The sequence below is a fragment of the Chlorocebus sabaeus genome, chromosome 21 (assembly GCF_047675955.1).
Source record: "Chlorocebus sabaeus isolate Y175 chromosome 21, mChlSab1.0.hap1, whole genome shotgun sequence".
NCBI lineage: Eukaryota > Metazoa > Chordata > Mammalia > Primates > Cercopithecidae > Chlorocebus > Chlorocebus sabaeus.
In genome coordinates, this window is record NC_132924.1 from 90,566,645 (window position 1) to 90,591,065 (window position 24,421).

At 39.3% G+C, this 24,421-nt stretch overlaps 1 protein-coding gene across 6 annotated transcripts in view; it reads right to left on the reverse strand.

Moving 5' to 3' along the window:
• Positions 1-210: 210 nt before the first annotated feature.
• The window catches only part of CTTNBP2 (cortactin binding protein 2), a 163,211-nt gene continuing 139,000 nt past the window's right edge, over positions 211-24,421 (reverse strand). For 2 of the 6 annotated variants that reach the window (XM_007982696.3, XM_073009300.1), the window contains exons 16-23: positions 24,209-24,396; positions 17,749-17,927; positions 14,781-14,986; positions 14,274-14,459; positions 10,555-10,618; positions 9,000-9,132; positions 7,541-7,642; positions 211-1,344 (exon numbers count right to left, since the gene is read on the reverse strand). In XM_007982696.3, the coding sequence (XP_007980887.1) occupies positions 1,099-1,344; positions 7,541-7,642; positions 9,000-9,132; positions 10,555-10,618; positions 14,274-14,459; positions 14,781-14,986; positions 17,749-17,927; positions 24,209-24,396 (1,304 nt within the window). In that variant the 3' untranslated portion in view covers positions 211-1,098. Of the gene's footprint in view, positions 1,345-7,540; positions 7,643-8,999; positions 9,133-10,554; positions 10,619-11,772; positions 11,947-14,270; positions 14,460-14,780; positions 14,987-17,748; positions 17,928-24,208; positions 24,397-24,421 lie in introns of those variants that run through there. The other 4 variants (XM_038004441.2, XM_038004442.2, XM_073009301.1 and 1 more) reach the window with 3 other exon arrangements.

Consider the following 24,421-nt stretch of genomic DNA (forward strand, 5'->3'; position numbering starts at 1 on the left):
ATTTATGAAAAAGATGTTTTAACCCTGAGCACCCAATTCCTGGTGCTCCATTTAAGTATTTAAGATGTTTCTAATAGGGTTGAATCTTGTTGTGAATAGCTAGTGAAATACTAACATGGAAGGCAAGTTTTATGAGCATTACCAAATTGAACACAAATTATCTGTTGCATAGACTACAAACAGCTATAGATAAAAAGTACAGCAAAATGATTTCACTAAATCAATATTTTATTCAGTGTCAAAGCATCTTAACTGAGTTGTATAAGTAATTTTGTCTGTAATTTTAGTAGTAACACTTGTAGAAAATATCAATTTTATTATCAGTTGTGCTACTAGAAATAATATTGAAGGAGTTAATTCTGAATTAATTTATTCATTTATGCAGTTATTTATATCCACTTAGGTACAAAACTTTTGTAAGAAAGATAACACTTTTATTGCATTATAATTTCATATTTTACAGGAGTCATAATGCAAACTCATAAGCATAAATATATACATGATGCTACCAAATGGCAATGTAACTACTAAGAGATTTAAAACATAAAACTAGAATTTAACAAGCAAAATACTTAATATGGCTTTTAATGGAAAATAACTGTTTAGAAATGATTTGTTATTGCCCCATTCTAGTCATTCCCCATCAAGTGAACATAAAATTATGATCTCCATTTAAAATGGTACATGTTATCTAAGCCAAAGTTATACATTTTGTAGCATGTATGTAGTATGATTTGTGGACTTCCTTAAATATACATACATATATACATATATACAGATATACAGTACACAGTTCTGTTTTAATACCCCTGAACATCTTGGTTAAAACTATTACAATTTTTTCTATTATAAAACTACTTGAAAAGTTGGCATAACTTCTTGGTATCGAAGTTCAATCCTACGGAATTAAAAAAAAAAAAAAGCAACAAAATGTTGGTTATAAATACATTCTTTACAAAAAAAATTGAATAGTGGTCCCGCACTCATAACTTATATTACAGTGAAAACATTTTATCCATTTAAAGGTATTTATATCTTGTTGTCCTTGGTTTCTGTGTGAAATAGAGGAAGTTAATAGTGAGAATATTGTAGGCAGGCCTATTTGTTAGGTTTGTCTAGGTGTTCATTTTTGTGTAAGTTCCAATTCTCTTCTTTTGAGTTGTTGTTGATTTCTATTTGCCTTGTATTACTGCTGCTGCTGCTTCTTTTGGTGTTCTGGGAACACAGGGTGACTTTACTTCTAGGAACAGGAAGAAAAGATTTAACTCTTGAGACACCCAACTCAGTCTTTGATTTACTGTTGCTGCATTCAGTAGTTTGATGGCTGCTGAGAGGACTGACCTCCTGTAAGAGACGAGAAACCACACAAGTTTATCACATTTGCCATTGTCACCAACTTCTCCTGTTATGAGCCCTACCCCTGCCTCCTCTTTGAGCAAATGTGCAGGAGTTTCTAAAACTATAGGTTCTTATGAAAAATCAAAAGAAAATGGAGAGGAGAAGCTGAGTAATTAATTTCCTATAGACTTACTGCATGATTTTCATTAGTCCCTGTCTGGTGTTACAAAATTCCTAAATACAGGAGTCAGTGAATCAAGTGCTAAGGCGTCGCTCTCCTTACCAACAGAAACTTCACAAAATTACAGGCATGAGGAAATCACCAAACTGGAGTAGTCCAATTTGTAGGTAGCTCTACAAACTGTCACCTTAGGTAAGTTACCTAACTTTTCTGCCTTCTACTTTCATGTCTTAAAAGTGAAATATTACTCAATAATCAAATAATCTGGGGGCATAGAGCAGAAAACATAAGAGAAACATCCCTTCCCTAGCAGAGCCTACATTCATCTATGATTAGGTTGCTCAAGATCTTCCATACTTGGAAGCTGCATGTATCTCTTTTCTCTAGTGTTTCAGAACTCCTGTGATTACCTGGTCAATGTCTCTTTTTGCCCATGAAGAATCTGAAAGCTGGATAGGTAAGATGATTTGCCCACAGTGAATGGAGTGGTGAAGCTGGGACAAGACCTCAGGTCTCCCAACTTCCACTCAAGGTGTTTTCCCCTATATTGCATCAAATTCTGCAAACTAACAAACATGATATGACTCCTACTAAGTGAGCTACTCTGAAAGCCTCTGAAGGAGTTGACCTTGATAACTTCCCCTCTTCACAGGTAATAATGCAGCCAACAGCAATATAACCATTAAAAGATTTAAAACAAAACTAAAATTTAACAGGAAAAATCTGAGTTCACCTGGCAGTTGCATTCTCCTGGGTATCGTCTTACATGACATTGGAATCACCTGGGGGAGCTTTAACAGTCATTGACTGGGCCCTATTACCAGAGATTCATATTTAATAGTTCTGGGGTGTGGCATGGACATAGGATTTTAAAAAATCTTCTCTAATATGCTGCCAAAATTAAGAACCCCTAGCTTAACTCCTCAATATCCTTTTCCTCCACTGACCAATTAAATCAGGGGTCCCCAACCCACAGGCTGTGGACCAGTCCATGGCCTGTTAAGAACTGGGCAGCACAGCAGGAGGTGAGCGGGGGCGAGCCGGCATTACCACCTGAGCTCCGCCTCCTGCCAGATCAGCAGCATTGGATTCTCATAGGAGTGCACACCCTCTTGTGAATTGTGCAAGTGAGGGATCTAGGTTGCCCACTCCTTGTGAGAATCTAATGCCTGATGATCTGAGGTGGAACGGTTTCATCCGGAAATCTTACCTTTTACCCAGGTCCGTGGAAAAATTGTCTTCCAAGAAACCAGTCCCTGGGGCCAAAATGGCTGGGGACTGCTGTCCTAAATGGTAGTATTTTTCTTAGCCCTCTATAAGTCACACATTGGTGATCTTTTTCTTCAGAGTATTTCAATCTCTAATTAAATACTTCCCAAAATTCTTTCTTTAGCCCTCATTTATCTCCTGCATTTCCACCCCACTAATTCACCTATATGTCTAGTCACACTTGAAATTCTTTCTAAAACTGTATTTATTGCATTTCCTCAATACTACTCATTTCTAAAGCCTTTCCGCGTGGCAGCTCATTACTGGTTAATACTGCTCTCCCAGTGAATTTAGCAGGAAACCCTCAGTTATCTTTAGCAGCTGCCTCTCTCTCTCCTCATCAACCTAATCCAATGTCACCCACAAAATGGGCAGAGAATTATGGCTGTAGCGGTGCAAATAGGAAGGTAAAGTCCTCACTAACTGCACAGAACAAGTCCCAAACTTTTAACCATGTCACTAAAGTTCTTTTATAAAGTTTGGCTCCAATCCCCTTTAAATCCCATTTTTCCTTTATTTCCCTATTAAAGTCCTAATTCTTTAAGGCCCAACACAACATGTCCATTAAACCACCCCTAAATCACTGAAGTGAAATCTCTTGGTGTCCGATTTCTAGACTCAGCTAATCATAAATGGAACAGCAATGTAACTCTAATATACACTTGGCTAGAGGTTTGGGAAAATATACACACACTGAAACATCAAATGTGTAATGGAGAATAAAGAGGGGACAATTCTGGGGTCCAGATCACCTGCCTTTGCAGGGAAAGGAAAGAGAAGTCTAGACTGCAAGAAGCTAGCTTAGAAAGGCAAGAGCTTCCTGACTTAACAAAAACCAGATAGGCTCGGTTTTAACTACGTCCAAGGAAGGCTGGAAAAAAGCTGAGCCACATCTGGTGAGGGGACACATCCTAGTCCATCCTTGTCACCTCCATGTGTAGTTGATGGTATGTGAAGGGTGAACCTGCTTCGTATGTTCTGCTTTTGTTTTGTAGGGATGCTTATGCTGTGAAGTTACCAGAAAGAAAATGAGAAGTTATATTGCTTGTCATGAGTTGGATGGTGATAGAGCCACAATTGTAAAAACAGTGCAGGTACCATGATCCAATCTCATTTCTCCTAACAAGAAATTACTGTTAAGTCTGCAAAATGGGACTTAGTCATGGGCCAATTACAACTTGTAATTTGGTCTAACACACCAGCAAATTCAACACATACATAATATTCGGAAAACATGAAATAATGGCATTATAATAAGGATAACAGCTAGTTGCTATACAGAATCCGGTGGTGAGGGGAGTTGTTTAATTTTGCCATTATTGTCCGATCCACAGAGTTAATGCCATGGCTCAGAAGAAGGAAAGGAGACATACACTGTGTTCTAGTCTGTTTCTGTACCTGCAACATGATGGTGAGGGGAGTGTACCTTCATGGTCTGAGGCAGGAAATGTCCACATGAAATGAAGTACCACAGTGTGGTTTGGCCAGTCCCTGGAAGTGTGAGGCTAGGATGGAAGGAGGTAGGATGAGAACATGGAGAATCATGAGGGCTTAGTGTGAGCCATAGCAATTCAAGGCCAGGAGCGCAAGAATAGAGCAAGTGGCTGATGCGCAGCGTCCTGACTGAAAAGTACTCCTGACACCCTAGAAGTCAAGCCTAGGGAGGCAGCGGAGTTTAGGAACAGGAGAGTTATGAGTGTTTAAATGTATAACGTTGACTATCCATGTTGTTGTGCATGTTAAACTCAAAGAGAAACTAATTCATATAGAAAGGCACTGACCTAAAGTAAGTTTTATTTAGCCTTAAAGAATTGGTAAATCAGAGCAATCCATTCAGTGAAATTCATTCAACACACAGCATCTACTAGAAGCTAAGAAGATGCTATAATTCCTCTAGGTGGGAAAGTTGGGGGCAGGAGGAAAAGAAAAACATGTAGGGAAGGTGGCACTGGGGGGTGAGTCTTTAAAGAGGCACAGGACTGTGACAGGTGAAGAGAGAGGGTTCTGTGGGGAGGAGTACAGAGGGGAGCAGTAAATTACATGTAAAAAAGGAACGTGTGAAAAACAAGATACATGAAGGCAAATCAATCCCTCTAAAGATATATTTGGTAAAAAAGAAATGGGTGTAAAATGAAGATGACTGATCAGGGCTATGTTTTAGAGTAGTGGGTCTCAACCCTGGCTGCATGTAAGAATCACCAAGGAGCTTTAAAAAATCCACTGTCCAGGCTTCCCCTCAGACCAGAGGATGGCGGGGAAAAAAACAAACCTCAAGTGGATTTCATGTAACCAAAGATGTGAACTTGTCCTTTTGGAGGATTAGTTTGGATTTACATAAAAGGAAAACATTTATTAGCATTTGTTCTTCCTGTTGATTTAAATATGCATATTTGTTTTTAATTTAGAAGGCCGGCTAAATTAGTAAACCCAATTACGCTCCCTTACTGTTAGAGTAGTGAGGAGTTATATTGTGGCAAATAATAAAGATAAGTTACTCATTTTTGTTTTCCAACAGATAATGATGGTTGCAGGGCCCCTCTCCAATGGAGGCATTGCCAGCCTTCTGGCCATGAAGGAGAAAACGATTTCAACTAACCCAGGGAGCTCTTACCTCTAAATGGAGATACTTCCTGATAACAGAAGAAACTGGGCATCTAACCCAGAAATACCAGCTCAGTAGGAGAAAAGGCATGAGCCAGCCAAGGTTTCAGAAGGCTGCCAACAGTAAGTACCACTTTGCCCTCTGCTGGCAGTTTCTGAGAAAAACATCTTCTAGTTCTCAGGGGTGTCTTCAGTGGGCAAAGGGAGAGAAGACTAGGAGGCAGTGGTCCTGATCCCCACATCAAATTGCACATTTAAACAATAACATAGGTGTTTTTTTGGGGGGGGTATAAGAGCCCATATAGTGTAAAAGGACTCGTTTTAAAAAAGATCTTTTAAACAAAGCTGTCCAGAACTTTGACTTTCAGTACTACTTTATTTGTGGACAGTACCTTATTGTAGCAATTCAATACGGTCACGTGACAGAGAAGTAGTGGTATGACCATGTTTCTCCATTAGACATTTAAACAGCAGTCATTCTCTACCAGCCAACAATATTTTTACACAAGAAAGTTATCTGGGCTTATGGGGAAGGTGGCTCACTGTTCTCTTGCTAAGATCCTTCCACTGACCATGTTCCACAAGGAATCCTAAATTCTTGGGTCCTAGAGACCGGCCTCCAGTCAAGCACAGCTCAGGGCAAGCCATAAATACAGGGGGGAAGGAGTTGAGGCTTTAAAGATGGCAAAGGAATTGGCCCTGGACAAAGTGTTTTCCAACCAGAATGCTCAGTGCTGACTCCAGGTCACCTCCTTAGGTCATCCTCCAAATTTTGCTGGGCTTCTAAATTGTTCCCAATTGAACAAAAAAAGGCAGACATTATGCTAGCGTGGGCGTGAAAGCCATGCTTTTCTTCATAGGACATCATGTTTAATATTTTGTATTAGAGCCCCAGCCGTGCAAATTCCCACTCCCATACCTGCTCCCCCAATGCATGCAGCTCACACAGTTCCACATGGAATAGCCAGGACCAAAACCTAATGAAGCAGTAAGGGAGCAGGGCTGTGGGGCCCAGTGCTGCTAGGTGATCAGATAAGGCTTAATAACTTAATAGTCTCACCATGCTTACTTTATAATCCTGCTCTCTGCGCCCCACCCTCCCACCCACACACAGGTCTTTGTAAGCCACCTTGGGAGTAGATGAGAACAGGATGTGAATGGCAATCAATCAACATGGTTTGGTGAACAAACCATATATTACAAAGTGCTTCTGTGAAGTCTGCATCCTCACAACATAACTAATGAGTGAGACGTTTCCTATTGTTTCTGCTCACCCAGGAATACCATGCTGTGCCAGCTCTTGCCATTTATTAACCAACTGATAATGGTGCAGTGTTGTAGTCATGGAATCTATTTCAAAAGGTTAAGGAAGTCTACTGGAATCCTGGTTCTTCTAGTTGCCATTCAGATTTGTTTTTAAAGTATCACCGAAATGTAATGCACGTTATAGAAATTTTTTTGCAATGTATAAGACCTTTATGTTATCACTTAGTGCTTTGCTTTGTTATAATTAACTCTAATTTTCTAAAATACAGGAAATCTGAAGAACAACCAAGATGACAGTTTTGTTACCACAGTACCCCCCTCATCCACAATTTTGTTTTCTGTGATTTCAGTTACCTGTGGTCTGGAAATACACAATTCATAAATTTGCAGGCCATTCTAAGTAGCATGATGAAATCTTGCACCATCCTACTGTGTTCTGCCCAGGATGTGAATCAACTTACCCATTCTGTCTACATGACCCACCCACTGGCCACTTAGTAGCCCTCTAGGTTGTCGGATTGAAGGAATATAGTGTATATAAACTTTGGTTGGGGTTCAGGCGTCACCTGATGAGGCAGAACTACTTATTTCTAGTTTTGTCATGTACAAATGAAAAAAAAATGGAGTTATCAACAGACACCCAAAATTTTGGAATCAAAGAGAAGGGAAAAAAGTAATGCTTTCCTATGTCATTTTTTCCCCAAGATACTCTATAAACACTTTCTAATCTTGATAAACTGATGAACAATTTTACCTTTATCCTATTTCTCAGTTCTTAGCTTTGGTTTAAAAAAACAACTCTCTGATTCACACTGAAAGATGATTTGTGAAGTCAATTCCATAGCAATCATCCTTTGCTCACTTTGGGGGGAAAGGGACACTTACCTTTTGTGACACTGGCATTCTCAGATTATTAATAGTTGCTGAAAGTATAGGGTTGTTTCCAGAACTATCAAACATCCTTAAATCATCCCTGGAATCAGCAATCTGGAAAATACAGAATTTACCCAGTCATGTCTCCACAGTCACACTGTGCATACTCAAGGCACAGCTAAATGGTGGAGAAACCACAGCAGAAGTGTTACTCTTATCCTCCTCCCTGCCCCTCAAATCCTGAACTGTTCACATGAAAGACTTGAAGTCTTCATGTAAAACTGACAGCAAATGTATGAGAAACATCCTCTAAGGAAAAAGAATCCATTTAAAGAAAGGATATAAAATTTGCAAGATTTTAATCATTACCTTTTCCAGTGGATATCGATTTTGTTTCCAACACAGTTAAATAAGATAGTGAATTCTACTTTGTTGTGGATATTATGACGATTCAAATAAAACACAGTTGAGTGTTTCAGCAGAAGCTGAAAAAGTTACAGCCACTCAAAAGGCATCCATCAAGGCAGCTCCGTGAAACCTGCTGCAGATACCAGAGCGCCAAAACAGGTTGAACTTGATGCTGCCCCTGTTTTCTTTGAGATTTCAGGTCACTGAGATTTCAGGTCACTGGTTTCCATATTTGGCCTCAAATTTCACAGCTTAAAGATTATGATGATATGCATTATACAAGCTAATTCTTTTTCCCATCTGCAAAGAAAGTTGTTGCTTGGTCTATAACATAAGTCTGCTGTGATGCTTGTTATAATTTTCTTACTGATAGATGACTGATATGCCAAAGTTAGGAATGTAGAAAGGAAAAACATCTGAGGAAACTCAAATTTAGGCTTATATAAAAAAGCTGCCCAGGCTGGGTGCAGAAGCTCATGCCCATAATCCTAGTACTTTGGGAGGCTGAGGCGGGCAGATCACCTGAGGTGAGGAGTTCAAGACCAGCCTGGCCAACATGGCGAAACCCCATCTCTACTAAAAAATCCAAAAATTAGCCAGGAGTTGTGGTGGGTGCCTGTAATCCCAGCTACTCGGGATGCTGAGGCAGGGAGAACTGCTTGAACCCGGGAGGCGGAGCTTGCAGTGAGCCAAGATCCCACCACTGCACTCCAGCCTGGGCGACAAGAGCAAAACTCCATCTCCCCCTCCGCCCAAAAAACAAACAAACAAACAAAAAGCTGCCCAAATGAACTGATGTGACTTGTACTAATGCAATTAACACACAATTTTAACTTCAGGTCTTGGAGGAATTTGGAAAAGCAGGCTTCACAACGTAGAGCTCCTTTATTGTATAAATGATATTTCAGAAGAAATGGCCTTTCTAAGCTAGGTGAGGGATGGTTTGATTTGGAGCATTGACCATGCTATTCAATAAGGAATTTCTTTTAGGGAATTGTGGTCCCCCAAAAGTCTCCCAGCTATTGAGTAGAGCCATTCAATGCCCCCCATTTGTCCTGCTCACCTTGCTGATATCAGACTCAGACTTGCTGGAGCACATGCTCTGAAGTTCCTTGACAAGATCTGCTTCATCATCCGAACCCAGAGAGAGTCTCTGATCCAAATTCAACGTCAGTGACAGATCATTCTCTAAAGACCTAACGCAAAGTTCAGAAAAACGTTTTTCAAAGTGAGAACAATTCCCAATTTGGAAATCTAGACACTGTACCTTTTTTGGGATTTGGTGTGGGGTAGGGAAAATGTTTTTAATATCCTTTAAAGTATTTCATAAATGTCATTTAATGCAACAACCCACTCCCATATCCTGAGAGATTGGAATACTAAGGTAAGAAATTTCTACAGGATTTTGATAACTCCTACTCAAATTCTTGAGAGGATAAAATTTTGTTTCACAAAGAACTTCACTTAGATGTACAATATTCAGGCTCCCTACTATTGCCATTTCTTCTGTCTCCCAGGCCAGATAGGATGCTAAACACTGGCATAGGGGACAGTGTGATAAAATGGGACCCAAACACGAATTTCAAACTTGGCTCTATTGCTAGCTAGCAATATGATCATGTACCAGGTTTTCTAAACACCTCAGTTCCTGGGTTCCCTTTTCTATAAATAACCCTTATGTGTGCATCCTAAGGTTGTTGGAAAAATGATACAGGCTGTTGAATGTCATGGATCTAGCTGTGGTCCTGCCAGAAAATAGCATGCCATGCAGTTTCCTTCATCTCCTCTCTCTTCACCCTCCCCTCTTTAATGCAGCAAACCAGCGGACATGATCCTAAATATTACCTGCCAAGTGACAGGGCACACAAACTGCCTAAACATTTCTATTCTATAATTGTACAAATCATCCTTTATACCTCAATATTTGCAAGCTGAAATAGTCAATTTCTTAGGAACAACATAAGAAATTATCGCTGTAAATATATAGCACTTAAAAATCACGCCTGTAATCCCAGCACTTTGGGAGATCTAGGCAGATGGATCACAAGGTCAGGAGTTCGACAGTAACCAGGCCAAGATGGTGAAACCCTGTCTCTACTAAAAATACAAAAATTAGCCAGGCACGGCGGCAGGCCCCTGTTAATCTCAGCCACACAAGAGGCTGAGGAAGGAGAATCACTTGAACCTGGAGGTAGAGGTTGCTGTGAACCGAGATCATGCCACTGCACTCTATCTAGCCTGGGCAAGAGAGCAAGATTCTGTCTCCAAAAAAAAAAAAAAAAAAGGTCATCTAATGACTGTCTAAAAGTTCACAAATGCATACACAGAATTTGATCAAATGAAACCTATATTTCTAACCGTATTCAACAAACTACAAGCAAAATAGTCTTTATATTGCATTATATTAATCTTAAGGAACAGTTTAGATGTCATCCAAAGATACCATTCATTAGATTTCAGTTTAATATCAGCATTTGAATGACATACATTATTTTAAAAGCACATTAACAGCATAATAGTCATACAAATAATTAAGAACATGGAACATTTTAAATAGTAATTGAAGTTACTTGATTTATCTTTGTTTGCTGTGAGTTAAATTTGAAAGGGGAACTTACTTTTGTTTTGACAGAGAAACATTCCTGTTATAATTCAGCTGTGATATAGTCTTGTTTTTTATACCTGTTAAAAAAGAGAACCATTTTCAATAGATCATTGTCCCTGTGCCTCTTGAACTCTGTATTTAAAAGAAACAGACTGTGGACTTTGCAGCACTTTCATACTGTTCTTGGATTAGTATTTACCATTTGAGATTTTCCCCAGGACAGAGGTTCTGGGCATAGCCTCCTGCACAGGCATTGTGGGAAAGTCAAGGAATAGCCAACTCCCTCGAGTACATTTTGGTGGAACTTGGTACTACTAACACTACCTGAAGCTCAAGTCAAGAATGCTGAATTTCGCTTTTATGGATGGCCCTTCTCTCTAGTCAAGTCCCTAGTTCCTCAGGCCCTTGTTCTCGAAGGACCAAAAGAAGATTTAATACCTGCCTTTTGGATGATGGTAATCACCCTTTCTCTACCTTTGTGTGCATTCTAACACTACTATGTAATCAAGTATAATTTTTGATATGTGGCATTAGCCATGCATTTGTAGAAATTTAACTTTTAACAACTTTTGCATTATACAGAAAAGAAAATATGAACAGGGTATAAAAAGTCATGGAATTTAAAAAATGCTGAAAATCGTATCAATGTTTTTTAAACTGCAGATTATGACATAGTTAAAAAAAAGAAGAGAAAATAGCCTGTACTGATTATCAGTTATACAAACATACAAATGCAGAGGTTTGTGTGTACAGGTCATGGTATACAACGTATTTGTCACTATGGGTTATGGTTAAAGTTTGAGAAACACTCTTATAAACCATTTTAGACTCAATATTACGAATGCATTAAAACAGTTGCTTTTGAGTGAATTCTAAAAATATTAATATTGCCAGCACAAATTTTCTCTAAAGAATGTTTTTGAAAAGTAAATATATCCTCATTAAAAGAAGATCAAAGAAAATCACTGTCAAGTTTCTTTACTCATACTTTTGTCATTATCATCCAAAGCACTGACTAATGGCTTCTACTAATCACTACATAGCACACAGCCTTGGGCTCTGCCTTAAAGGCCTGGGATCTGACATCAGGCCTTTCTGTTTTAGGTCAGAAAAGAAATGGGCTGTCTCTTTATCAAATTTTTTTTTTTTTTTTTTTTTGAGGCGGAGTGTAGCTCTGTCGCCCAGGCTGGAGTGCAGTGGCCGGATCTCAGCTCACTGCAAGCTCCGCCTCCCGGGTTCACGCCATTCTCCGGCCTCAGCCTCCCGAGTAGCTGGGACTACAGGCGCCCGCCACCTCGCCCGGCTAGTTTTTTGTATTTTTTAGTAGAGACGGGGTTTCACCGTGTTAACCAGGATGGTCTCGATCTCTTGACCTCGTGATCCGCCCGTGAGCTTCCATAGTGATCTGCATGCAAAGGGATTCCTGTGTTGGGTTTTTTTTTTGTTTTTTTAAACAATAACCAAAGTCACCGGAACCACTGTAATAATCATATATACAATGGAATTATTAGAAAAATCTACCATTATAAAAATAACGAGAGGCATGTCAGTCATGGTTTCTAACCCAACTACTGACTCATGAATTACATACTTGGTAAAATTAACTTTTAGAAATTTCCTTGAACTCTGTGTAAACTCTTGTAGCGTAGTTTTATTCTGTCAAAGAAGTTCATGCTTCAAAGAATATAACATTTGATATCAAATAGTTCTAAAACAAATTACTAAAAATGCAAATAATTTAAAATCTATTCATCTTTTTTACATTTAGCATAATATAGTTTTCTGAGCCATACTCTTCCATGATACTGCTTTAAATTCATATTCATTTTGTTGATTGTCTACTCTAAAGCATATACAAACACTTATTAACTTAGCTCAAAAAGTTGGTCTTAAACATTATAGAGATTCTAATAAACTTAGAAATGACACAGTGAAAAGCCTCAATGGGTGTCCAGTTATCTGAGTACCCAGAGATCATTGCATGTCTAACAAGATTAGGGTGGCATGGTCTACAGAAAATAGCACTGGGCTTGCAAGAAACAATTATAGAACCACATATTTCCAGGAGAGGTGATTTGGAGCAGGTGTTCAAGGGTTTCTGAACCTGAGTTTTGTTCTCTGTAAATGGAGATCATTATCATTGTCTTAGAGCCTTCTTGCATACCGAAAGGACTAAGAGCAAATGAATGGTATAATCTTTGCTACAGAAAGTCACCTGGGGGTCTATACTAAATTAACAGGCTGGAGTCCAGTGATTCTTACTCCCTGAATCAAACACTCCGACAACTTTGGGAAGTAATGACAAGCTCTGAAGATCAAAACGGTATCTATTATCAATATAAAATGCTTATCTTTTTAAAAGTATAAGAAAATTCATTTTATTCAGTAAATTTTCATTCACTTAAAAAAAGGGGTCACAATTTGCTATCACGCACTTAGGGTAATTGGGGAGCCCTAGCATATATTGATAGGATTAAAAAACATTAAATTGCTATTAAAATGAACAAAATACAAGCTTAAAAATGAAAATATACTCATAACTAAAAGCAACTTTTTTATGTTTTTAAAAATATAAGATTTTAAGCACCTCATTTAGAAACCCCACTGCTATGAAGTTGGCATAAAATTCCACAAAACAAATACTTTGAGAGGGGAGGCAAATGAATGACATAATCTGAAGTCCATGGTGCACATGAGGTGGAAATTTCCTTTCACTTTTATTCCAATTTGGATTTCTTTTGGGAAGGACATTTATAATTTATATAATGGCTGATTATCCTATTATCAATGCCAAAAGGAATAGGTCTAACACCAGAAGATACACGTGTTACATCTTCTTTGTTAGAATGAAAGCTTACACACTTACTTTTCACGTGATGTCCCATCATATGAAATCTGTCCAATTTACTAGAATGCCTCGATGAAGGCAGGAATTTTTTTTTTTTTTTTTTTTTTTTTGAGACAGTCTCGCTCTGTCACCCAGCCTGGAGTGCAGTGGCGTGATCTCGGCTCACTGCCACCTCTGTCTCACAGGTTCAAGCAATTCTCGTGCCTCAGCCTCCTGAGTAGCTGGGATTACAGGCATGCGCAACCAGGTCCAGCTAATTTTTATATTTTTAGTAGAGACAGGGTTTTGCCCTCCTGACCTCACTCACCTCGCTCACCTCGGCCTCTCAAATTTCTGGGATTACAGGTGTGAGCCGCCCTGCCGGGCCAGGAATATGTTTTTTTACCGCTCTATTTCCAGTGCCTAGACTAGAACCCGGCACATGGTACATGTCGTATATGAGAAACAAATGTGTACACCTGATTCACCTGGAAAGGCCTTAAATGGGTATCAATATGTCTCTACACATGTTTTTTTAATGTAAGATTAACTTAGGAGTGATATAATAGTAGAGAAATATGCCAATGATTTCATTATGCAATAATGCAATGATTATACAAATTGTGAACACCAAGAGAAACAAATTAATAAATGACCATTAACAACTTAAACATTAATTTTGGAATTCTAGTTTGAAAGTGGTATTCTTCTGGTAGGGATCTCCTGTATATTTTTGGAAATATACCTACTATATAGTTTGTTTATTCCATGAGAATGTGCATTGAAATACTTAAACTTTGTTTTGCCAAATGCATAGTGATAAAAATGAAAGCATATTTGCTTTCAGACACTGGATTGGGAATGTCCACCTCCTTGCAGGCAGCATGCCTACCCCGGCCCCTTACCTTCGGTGCTTAGGTCTGGCTTATTCCAGGTGGGTAAAGAGAAGCGGCCAGACTTCCTGCGAGGACTGGTGTTCACCTTTCTCCAGGCACCACTCTCTCCTTTCTTTTTGTTACAACTGTTATAACTGGAAACTATGGATAAAGGGAAACTTCCTCCTTTGAAATCAGCTGTATGCTGGTCTAGTTCTGAAACAACACAAATCACACAGGGATAATGCAGTTTCACTGATTAAAGCAAAATCCATTTCTATTTCTCAAAGATGGACTGTTCAAAATCATGCACTTGGTTTAATATCCAAGCTGGGGTTTTGTGAACCAGCACAAACTTTACTTGGAGGTCTAGAATTCAAACATTAACCAGTAATAAAAATCAGAGTTTGGAACACTGCTATCAAATGTCTACTTTTCTAATTACAAAGAGAAGATAGACAGCTCTCTAAAAACAACTTCTAAAAGGTATTTTATAAGGGTGTGAATTTCCTCTCCTCTCTGCAGAAACCCACATACCTGCTCTGGGGAGGGGACAGCCATGCAGTACGGCTTTATTTAGCAAGATGCTGAGAGCAGCTTTGACCACAGCCTGCTGTCCTTGGCTAGGGTGTCTTTTAGCAGTTGTCTGTCCAAAGCCAGGTTGTCTTTTCACAGAGGCTCTTGACAATATTGCTTCTTGAACTCTGGGCGCGATGACGCCATTCCACAGCTTAGACATCCACCTAGCAGGAGAGGGGCCGATTCATCCCTTAGGAGCAGGCTTCTCAATAATTATACACAATTCTATGAAAGGACAGTTTGAAGACTATGGGGAAAAAACGTTAAGTGTTTCTATAGATATGCTACCTTTCCCAGGTAGTTTTCAAATAAGTGAAATTACCCAATACAAAAATAGTTTGAATCTTTCTCAAAAATACAATGTATTTCAAATGAAACTGATTGTTTACATGTCTGTCTCAATGTAGAATCAATGCTTGAGTGCTGAGTGAATGAATGCATGAATAAACACATGGAAAGGAAGGTAAATTTAAAGACTGAAGAAATCTGGAAAAAAGACTTCCTAAAAGTCGATGTCTAAATAGCTTCAACTTCTTTTTATATCTCCTTAATAAAGTACATGTATATTGTATTTTAATATATCTGAAATTGGGATTTTTTTTTTTTTTTTTTTTGAGAGAGAGTCTCACTCTGTCACCCAGACTGGAGTGCTGGGGCACAATCTCGGCTCACTGCAACCTCTGCCTCCTGGGTTCAAGCAATTCTCATGCCTCTGCCTTCCAAGTAGCTGGGATTACCCACAAGTGCCACCACACCTGGCTAAGTTTTGTACTTTTAGTAGATATGGGGTTTCACCATGTTGGCTAGACTGGTCTTAAACTCCTGACCTCAAATGATCTTCCTGCCTTGGCCTTCCAAAGTGCTGGGATTGCAGGCGTGAGCCACTGTGCCCAGCCTGACATTGATTGTATAATCACTGGTAAATTCAATCTGCCTGTCCCAAGGCAAGGGCTCACTGCTGCGTGTGGGTGGGTTCAGTTCTATCGGGAGGATGGGGGTCAACCAGCTATCGCCTCAGGTGGACTGTTTGCATTAATAGCCATAAATAGTGGGACTTCAGCCCAAATTTGCAGCACTCAAAAATTAAAACTAGATTATGCTTTGTTGCAGTATTAAAAAAACACTTATATGATTAAAGGCTATAGAGACAACACCACATCTCCCGGGTCAGGAATGTTTTCAAAGCTATTAGATATTGCATGAATCTTTCAAGAATTGTCAAAAACTACGATCCATCAAGTTTCTCTCTTAATGTCTAGTGCTATGCAATCGGGGAAAAATAAAAGTACAATAGGGAACACAGACAAAATTCTGGTATTTTACAGCATGAATCAAAATTATGCAGTTATTCCTAAAAGTGCTACAGCATAAATATGATAAGCTGTGGTTTGGAAAAAAAAAATCAACTCCTTAGCCATTGGTAGACAATTATCTGTGGCATTTCTGCACATCTGGTGTTAGTTTTTGTTCTGAACTATCTTTTCAGTCTTGGAAGACAGAGATAAAGGTCTCCTTCAGGAGCAGAGGGCAGAATTGTTTCCTGACCAGGATAATAAAAATAACATCTTCCAGGGCCAAGGGTCGAAAGAGTTGCAGCATCCCTCTTTAGAAGCCTTGGAGGGATGGGAAGGGGGGAGTTCCACAGCTGTGAGGCAAATCCAGAATCCACATGGGCTACTATGTATCACCCCGTGGGACTTCAGGGGTAACGGGAACCTATGTGAAAGTGAAGCTCAGGCTGCCTGCTGTGTTGTGGATGGTGAAGTCCTGTGCCCTCACTCAGCATCCTGAACCATGGCAGGCTAATATGGTAGCTTGCAAATAGGGTAAAACTCCTGGAACCTCCACAGTTCTTGATAAAGACTATACTCCATATAGGAGAGGTCAAAATTGGTTCCTAAGAATCTTGAGACTCTGGATGTAAAAAAGACTAATTTCATTGACATAATAATGAAGAAAGTGGTAATTATATCAATAAGTGTATTTATTTTGTAGCAAAATTCTAAACGTACATTTAATACAGTACTACTTTCCCACCATTAGCTGTTATAAAAATGGTGGTTTGTCTTACAACAGAGAAAATATACATATACTTTTTAGAGACAGGGTCTTGCTCTGTCACCCAGGCTGGAGTTCGGAGGCTTAATCAAAGCTCACTGCAGTCTTGACCTCCTGGGCTCAATTGATCCTCCTGCCTCAGCCTCCCAACTCAAGTAGCTAAGACTGGAGGTGCATGCCACTATGCCTGGCTAATTTTTTTTCAAGTGATCCTCCCCTCTCAACTTCCCAAAGCAATGGGATTACAGGCATGAACCACCACACCCAGCTGAGAACATATTATTTCAATCTCCTGCTTTCCAAGACAGGCTTCTGCCTATGACACCAGAAACTACAGAATCAAATCTGCTTGCTGGTCACAGAAGCATTACTAAACTGGATGGTAATAAATTTTTCTCCTTTCAATTTTCTCCTGATTTTCTGTCTCATTAACCTTATTGTATATATGTCTTCTCATAAGCTGCTTCAAAGGAAAACACAGTAAATACTGAACATAGGTCTCAATAAAGGGAGCAGCTTTTCAATTCATTAACAGAATGCAGGTTTTTTGGAGGGTGTGCATACAATACTTGATGAAACTTTTTATGTGAGACCTCACTTAGGAGACTCTGCATAGCAAGCCAAGCATAACTTGGATGAGAGTTTTCTAATAGAGGAAAAACCTAGCTCTCGGCAAAAATGCAGCTGCCCTAGGGGAAGCACCCAGTAGACAAGCTGTGGCCATCCTCTGGAAGAGCAGAGAGCACTGGCACTCTGTATCAGTGACAGGAGGTGGCGCAAGGCAGCCTGGTCAGCATCCTCACCCTCAGACATCTGAATTGGCCATGTCTCCATTATAAGCAGAAAACTAACAAAAAATGGCACTTACTTCACTGTCACTTGGGCATGTCCAGGAACTACAGGACAAGACAGGAAATATTTTGGTCCAAGAAGTGCTTCAGGTGTGCCCAAGCGAGCCAGGCAGGAGTTAAGCTGACGCCAGACGGACAGAGCCCAGTCGACAATCTTGCACACAGGATCACAGGGTGAGGGCGCCTGACCTTTGAACTAGAGAGACAGGGAGGTAGAACCCAGGGGCTTGGTTTAGAACATTTTGTTTTTAAAAGCCCAAAATTAAAAATATAAAGCTTTAAATCAAAACTGAAAACGAGTTGAATTTTATGTAACTTTACTTGGGATGGCTGAATGAGGGATAATAACACACACTATAGTTGTGCAAACATGTTACTGTGATAAGCATTTTCCTCCTTTAATTCTCACCATGAGCTTGAGTTAGGCATTTTTACCCCATTTTACATATCAGGAGCCTAAGGCAGGAAGAAAAAATAACTTGCCCAAGGTCCTACAGGTGATAGTGACAAAGCCAGGGCTGGAGTCTATTTATATTTTTTATTAAGGCATAATTGACAAAAATTATATATATATATGGTGTATATTATGATGTCCTGATGTATGTATACATTGTGAAATTATTCAATTAAGCTGATTAACATGTCCATTTCTTCACATACTTATTTTTTATGGTGAGAGCATTTAAGATCTACTCTCAGCAATCTGCAAGTATACGTTAACTACATACGGTTTATCTTTAATAGAAAAATAGGATACGGCATCTCGCTGAAATAATAAAGGAGTCATTTATCACGTTTAAAATAAATCCAGTAATCACTATTAAGCTAAAGAACTTCCTCTTCTTCCTCAGGCTTAACATTTCTGAAGCTCTCTGTTCAAGCTTCACTTTCTATGGTCAGCCAGGGCTGAAAGAACAGGCTTAGCTTTGTGGGCAGCTGACAGAAGGAGAGGGGTCCCCCCCAGCTGCCTCATCAAGACCGCATGTAGAGGAAGGCAGGAGGGCAGAGCTCGCATTGGAACTCGGTCCCCAGGGAAACGTTCCTTTTTCTGGGAAGGCTGAATTACTCTCTTAATGACTATCTAATAAACTGCTTCTAAAGTTCAGACTGTTAGATATCGTAACAGAATCACATTTCACAGTCGCCAAAGGCAGAATGTAATCTGTCTTTCCTAAGGACCTGAACCCACAGGTGGGCACCCCTTCTCTCCAAAGTGCAGATGTTGTTTATATGAAATTTCTCCTTTCGCAATTTGGTTGTATTATGGGAAAAGTGGTTACAGGACAGTACCTTAAAAACTGGTGTTTCATTAAAAGATCTATCCAATAAATAGACTTTCTAGTAACTCCATGTTTTCATTTCCTTCCCTAGAGATATATTCCTTCAGTGTTAATGGATACTTTTGTGTAGAGGTGTGTATGCCTACTATGTATTCTATGCCTATTTGTTATTGCTGCTAAGAAGGAAAAGTCCATGTTAGTTAGTATACTCATGAAATACAGAGGACACAAAAGAAAAGGTGTGAAAAGCTAATGAAGAGCAAGTGATCAGTTCTGGTGTGGTTTCATGGAGTGAAGGAAGCCACCTGCCTTTTTTTTTCTTTTGAATTTTACCAGCTGGAAAAAGGAGGAAATTGAGCCAGGCCCTTTATCTCTCAGATCTCTTCTGGACTGGCAGTCTTGAAGTACAGACAGACACAAGCTGCTATGGTAATTCGAAAGGAGAACTGACTAAATACAGCACGGTCAGGAAAGACAAATGGAAGAGGTGGGACTTCAGCTGGGTCTCCCACAGGATGTCCGGGACACGGGATTGGTGAGGGGAGGTGGGAAGAGTGTCCCAAATATGGAAGAGGGAAGGAACTGTGCAGGAGCAGTCAAAATGGATGCTGATATTTGCAGATAACAAAAGGGATGAATAAATGACAGACTTCTACAAGTAAACAGTCTATGTACCTGTTACTAATTCAAGGTGCTGGATCTGATCCCCCACCTAGCAAGTCCCCTGAACGAATGACTTCACAGCCACATAGTTGTCCTTGAGTTTTTCCACATGCCAACCTCCTCCTCCTTAGGCCTGGGATGTGTTGCAAGTGCTGCTCCTTCTGCCCAGACCCCTACCTCCCTATTCTCAGCAAACTCTTCTTCCTTTAGATAACAAATTAGCGTGACCTGCAGATCCTTCAATGTGACCACAGATAGAGAGGCCTCCACCCCAAATTCCTAAAATAAGTACTCTTCCCACTTCCGCCCGAGTTTCTATAGTGGTACTTTACCTGTTTCTTTCACAGCACGTATTAGCCACCTGTTTAATTAGCATGATTTGAGTGTTGTACCCATGAAGTCGGACAGAATCAGAACAGGGAACACAGAGTTTAATCTGATGTCATTTATCAGATTTGTGGCCCTGCCACTCAAGAAGAGACAAGGCTTAAATAGTTGAATCCAGTCCAGTGGTGAAATAGCATGGGTAAAGGTTACAGATTCAAATAAAAGCTGAGAACTAGGTAATGTGTAAACTGAATCTACCCCACTTGGAAGGCATGGACTTAGATACTTGCACACAGTGACTATTAGCGGGACTCTACTGATTATTTTCCTGTTACTGAGGAAAGCCTAAGGCCAGATCACAAGTCCTCAACAAGCCTGGCCAATACACAGACTTGGCCAGCCAAGAAAATAACCCTGAATTTTCATGGAAAGAGAACCCAGGTTTCCTGAGATGGAAAAAATTGGGGGGCATGGGGGCAGGAGGTATATTTTTGTCTTCATCAATATTCAGAATTAAATATAATCAAACATGTTATGGGTTAGGATGAGAGAATCATATATTGGATGTTTTTAAATACTTGAAATGTTTACAGGAATTTCATAGATTAGAATATCTTCATGTCCAGTTTCAAATGGTAACTGAGTTACTGATTTAGGGTTGTGACCTTAAGAAGGGGTAAGAGAATTTTATTAAGTTTATGTAAATGGTACAAGAATTAAGAGAACATTTGAGCCACTGGATTTATAAATTTAATTTTCTGGTTTTATAAGAGTTAAGTACTTGGGAAGATTTTTCAGACAGTAGAAATTTTTATAAAGAGAAATAAAATATATTAAAGTTTTAAAGACCAAACTATTTAAAGAAATGTAATTAAGCTATAAGAGTCCCTTCAAAGGTGATTGTTAAATTTTGCTACATTTATACATAGAAAGATAAAGTTATACAATTAACTTAAATGCCTGAGGGAAAGCCGGGTATTTGGATGTACAACTTTAACACACTGAATACATTTTTTAAAATAGCACTTGAATAATGCCTCCTGAATAAAAACTGTCCTCCAAGGTCCCAATTCCTACAAAGATCGTTTCTTTTTGAAGGTCTGTCTTTCCATGAGAACACTAGCTCTCTGAGGGTGAGAGGAGCCTTATCTTGTCCCACAGTCCCCAGGCCAGGGGCAAATGTTTACAGAATAACCAGCTAACACTGTTCTGATGCACTTATCACACTGTGTTTTGATGATCAGTTTGCATGGCTATATGTCCTTTCAATCTTAGTACTGGATCTTCCTTGGTGTGCCACAAAGTGAGGATTTAGAAAACGCTATGACTGACCCACAGGAGGAACAGGCTGAGAAGTTCTAAGTCTGGATGACTGATAACAAAAAAGGAAGTCGGCGGGGGAAGCCCGGAGTTAGGTTTGGGGACAGGACATGTTGAGTTTGTTATGTGTGCAGTGTCAGATAGACTGCATTATATAGATCTGTAGCTGATGACATGAACTGAACACAGAATAGAGGGGTACGCAGACAAAGGAGAAAGCTGGATGAATTTTAAAACATGAATTCTGGAAGAAACATTATTTACATGTATATATAGTACCTCACCAAGTATTACAAGTAGTTAAGTGTTAATAAGAATGACATGAAATATTTCATATTCTGGGTAAGTGACGAGATGCTGTATCTGGATTTGTAGGATGTTCACCTGGTATTAATGGTAATGAAAAACAATTTTATTTTACTAAAAGTAAGGTGTCAGATAAAATGCTAATGTCACCAAAATGTACAGAGCTCTTTCAGCATAAATACATTTTTCCAAAATTTCAAATTTGCACATTTTAAATAACACCATATAACACACATGACCTAAAGGGAGTAATTCTTTTTAGAATTATATTTTATAAAAATCAAATCTCTTTTTGGTGGTATGGAGGGTTCACACAAAAATAAATATTTATTTACTTTTAGGAGAAATATCCCTTGATTAGAAACCAGGCACAGAAACTAACTTTGTATTTTATAAGAAAGAAGATTCACATAAATCTTTGCTTTACCAAGTAATTATGACATTAACACAGAGGACAACTGTGAACATTGGTATGTCCTACATGAAGGAAATAATGTGGCCAAGGAAAAACAAAAAAATTGATTCTGTGATACCAGCAGCTCTATTAAATTGATATCACTGTATTATCTGAGGCTTTGGGATTTGTTACAATTTTCCTTCTCTTCAAAAGAGGAATGATCATTATATAACTCTTTGATATTTTTTAAGCAACAATTCTGAGATCATGTATTGTATAATTAATGATAGTTTAATATTTCCTACTAAAAAGGGAATAATTGTTTTTTATTAAATACTAGTAGAAAGCCTAGTATTGTCCCGAGAGGTCGATTTTCTTGTCTCTCTCCAAGGAACTAGAAGAAGAAACTGTGATCAATTACCAGCGTGCTGTAAGTGTCCACAAAGATGAGGTTCTGTGACATTACAAGATTCCTGATGTTTTGCAGGAGTCATCCATTCCCTTGTACACACACCCCAGGGACCGTTCTATTCAGCTATTTGAAGTGCTTATTGGTAAAGGAAAGGCATTTCCTTTTTTCCACTTTCTATTCTTTGCAGCACTCCCCACTCTCAAATGCAATGGAAAAGAGAGTGAACCTGAAGCTTGGAACTTTCCTTTCAAAATAAGTTAAAAAAATTTTTATCAGAGAGCCAGGGGGAGGGAGGTATACTTTACCTGAAATAGTGCCAATCCCACATAATAGAACTGGTATCTTTTCTGATTATTTATGTGAATTATCTTTGGTAATGAGATTTAAATATTGACAGTGATAAAGTTAATGGAAGTATCGGCAATTTGAAAAGCTACAGTTTTTACCTCACCATTCTTCCTTCTTGTTGAGATCATACAGTGGCTGGGCTTTGCCCAAAAGCATATATTTATGACCAAGTAACTGATTTAAATATAACATGGGGTAGATTTCTCTCATTAAATTAGGAATTTCAGATATTAATTCTAATTACCAGTGGCAGACGCTGTTTAATGAATTCCCAAAAGCCATTCTCGCCCCACACTTCTCCCCACCACTATCTCCCCCGCCCCAGCACACATGCCTGCACACACTCTAACATAATAGACGCAGAAATTTGTTCAAGCATTTGGTGGAGAGCTTCAATCTTGGAAAAGCAGGTTTGGCCATGGTCTGGGATGAAACATTAAAGAGAAGTCTTATGTTTCTGGAAAAGTGCTTTCCTCCCTGATGAGGAGACTGAGGAAGCCGAAGCTCTCTATCCTTCGCTGCAGCCCGCTTCCTGCCCTTGAACGTGTTTTCACAAGGGCACAGTGTCTGCAGCCTTTTGGGCACACTGCAGTCTTGAGGGGAGGGTCAACAGACTCCCCTGGACCTGGGACCTGCGATGTTGGACACCTACCACAAGACATCTGGTTATACGAGGGTGAAAATCCTTTCTGTGAAACAGCTAACAGTTGGGGTGTTCTGTTTTTAGCAGCTTAAAATATTGCAATAATGCAGTGACAATACTGTCCTTCAAATGTGGCCCATTGTGCAGGATTAAATGAGAAAATCTTACTAAATCAAGCTCTATTATTGCTAATCTACCTTGACACTCAGCTACTGGCCCACTTTAAAAATATTAAATAATGATGTGTTCGATTTGGTCAATTCTCAATTATTTTTATCATTTGGGAGAATATAGAATACTTATTTTGTTATTCTGTGAAAGTCACTAAAAGTTATTATTACTCTTGAAAATGTGTCAAAAGATATAGAATTCTACTTATTCATGTGGCTTTTTAATATTTACCATAGCGTAGTATAACAGGCCTATTGTAAAATGTGCCCACAGGGGTGTATGTTTTGAAGGCCTCAAGAAAACAGGAAGTTTTCCTTAAGAAGAGTGATTAATTTTCTAACTAAGCCTTTTACAGCATTTAGAACTTGGTGAGATTCCTTGAGAACCGCTGATAACAATGGTAAAACTGATTTGCTTTTTCTCGTACTTAATGCAGTGCAGAAATTGTTATGGGTTTCACATTCATTACGTTATTTGGCCCTTCAATGTCAAAAAAAAACTGTACTTGCCCAAGGCTGCATAGTTAGTAAGTGGTGGAACTCAAGCCGAGATCTCCTGACGACTAAAACCCCTGCTCTCCTGGCAATGGGCTGCAGTTGCTGTTTGTTACCTTATTCACGACTTTCCTTCGTAAGAACCTCTGCAGCAGTCCTTGCATGGGCTCGCCATCCCACCGCAGCTGCACCCAGCGGAAATGCTGCTGCACCAGCAAGTCGGAGCCCTGGAGACAGGCCTTGGCGATGGTTCCCATCAGAAAGCAGTTCTCATGAAAGTAATAACATTCGGACATTCCATTTCCTGAAACAAACCAAAAGCAATGGCC